The sequence below is a fragment of the Sorghum bicolor genome, chromosome 4 (assembly GCF_000003195.3).
Source record: "Sorghum bicolor cultivar BTx623 chromosome 4, Sorghum_bicolor_NCBIv3, whole genome shotgun sequence".
NCBI classification, from domain to species: Eukaryota; Viridiplantae; Streptophyta; class Magnoliopsida; order Poales; family Poaceae; genus Sorghum; species Sorghum bicolor.
In genome coordinates, this window is record NC_012873.2 from 51622342 (window position 1) to 51624251 (window position 1910).

The 1910-nt window shown below is 46.2% G+C and overlaps 1 protein-coding gene across 1 annotated transcript; it reads right to left on the reverse strand.

The window, feature by feature from the left end:
• LOC110434809 lies at positions 482–1459 on the reverse strand. Its single transcript, XM_021459537.1, has one exon. The coding sequence runs from the start codon at positions 1457–1459 to the stop codon at positions 482–484; it is 978 nt and encodes a 325-aa protein (XP_021315212.1).

Sequence of the window (1910 nt, forward strand, 5' to 3'; positions counted from 1 at the left end):
CAATAAGAGTCATGAAATATTTCTTTCCTCCCTTTGTCAATATTCCGTTCATCTCACACAGATCGGAATGGACAAGGTCCAGAGGTGCCAAGTTTCTCGCCTCTTTCACAGCCTTGTGAGGCTTGCGAGGTTACTTTGCTTGCACACAAGCATGGCACTTGGAACCCTTCATCATATCGAATTTAGGGATTAAACTCATATTAGCTAAGCACGTCATGCAACTAGAATTAATATGACACAGTCGCGAGTGCCAAATATCGGATAAATCATTATTAGCAACATGGTTCACAAATTTATTACAAGAATCCATCAAAGAAAAACGAAACAAGCCTCCGTGATCATAGCCTTTTCCAATAAAAGTTCCATATTTTGAAACAACACATTTATTGGATTCAAACGTGAGCTTAAAGCCATCCCTACACAGTAGAGATCCGCTGACGAGATTCTTCTTGATAGAGGGGACATGCTGCACGTTTCTCAGCTACACGATCTTTTTCGAAGTGAACTTCAGATTGACCGTAGCAACACCATGAACAACAGCATGCGTACCGTTTTCCATCAATTGGGAGGAACCTCGACCGATCTGGTAGGATGAAAACAAAGAGATGTCAGCACATACATGAATATTAGCTCCCGTGTCAACCCACCACTCTGGTGAGAGACTGACTGAAAGAATTGTAGGTAAATAATTACCATACCCAGGTCCTCTAGCCTCGCTCACAATCATGTTGACTTTCTTGTTTTGCTTGTCTTTGCAGTCAGGGCACTCTTTTGCCCAGTGATCAGTGGCACCGCAGACAAAGCAAACACTCTTTTCTTTGTTTTTCTTCTTGAAGCTGGCAGCTTTGGGCTTGACGGCATCCTTGCCTTTCTTTTTCTTGTGGGCTGCATGAGTATTCTTCTTCTGCACCATATTGGCGCTAGAAGCCCCCTCATGTGCTACTTTCTTGGCCCGTGTGTCCTTTGCCCTCGCATTCTCCTCAACACCAAGGATGGCAATGAGATCAGTCACACTGAACTCCTGCCTCCTGTGCTTTAGAGAAGTGGCAAAGCCCGACCAAGCAGGTGGCAGCTTAGCGATGATACCGCCGGCCACAAACTGGTTAGGGAGATCACACTCCATGTTCTTGAGTTCCTTTGCCAGCATCTGTAATTCATGAGCTTGTTCTACCACAGAACGGTCATCGATCATCTTGTAGTCATAGAACTGCTCCATCTTATACAACACGTTGCCGGCACCGGTTACCCCGAACTTGGCCTCAAGTGCATCCCACATTTCCTTACCCGAAGGCAAGTCCATGTGCGCAGGAACCATGCTCTCAGCGAGAATACTGATGAGAGCAAGCCTGAACAAATTATCTGCCGCAGTGAAATCCTTCTCTTCCTCAGCGGTGAGAGGAGGTTCAGTGCGCTTTCCCTTGATCACATGCTCGCACCTTAGTGCAGTAAACCACAGCATGGAGCGCACACACCATGTGCTATAATTATCCCCACCATCTTTCAACGGTGGTGGTTTTCAGTGTATGCGCAAAGCTAGCACTTGAAAATAACCTATCAAGTTTTTCCATAAATACGATAAGCAAAAAACTAACACTAGCATTTTTTGCATGACAACAACAGTATTGCTACAATAGCTAACATCATCCATCATGTATGCTAAAACAGTAGCAAACATAGAGACTATCACCACTAAGCATGCCATAATCACAAGTACATGGTATGTAGAGTAGAGATTCAGTTTATATCCAAGGGTGGCACTGCCGGTACCCGCGGACAGTGAGCCACCTGTCTCTGTGTTGTCGTTGCCGCCCGCACCAGTCCTCGTGTTCACCATGGCGTCGGGATGTCAGCGACTCGGGCGACACCTCGAACAGCAGCAGCAGCAGGGAAGCACGGACAGAGCAGTCACG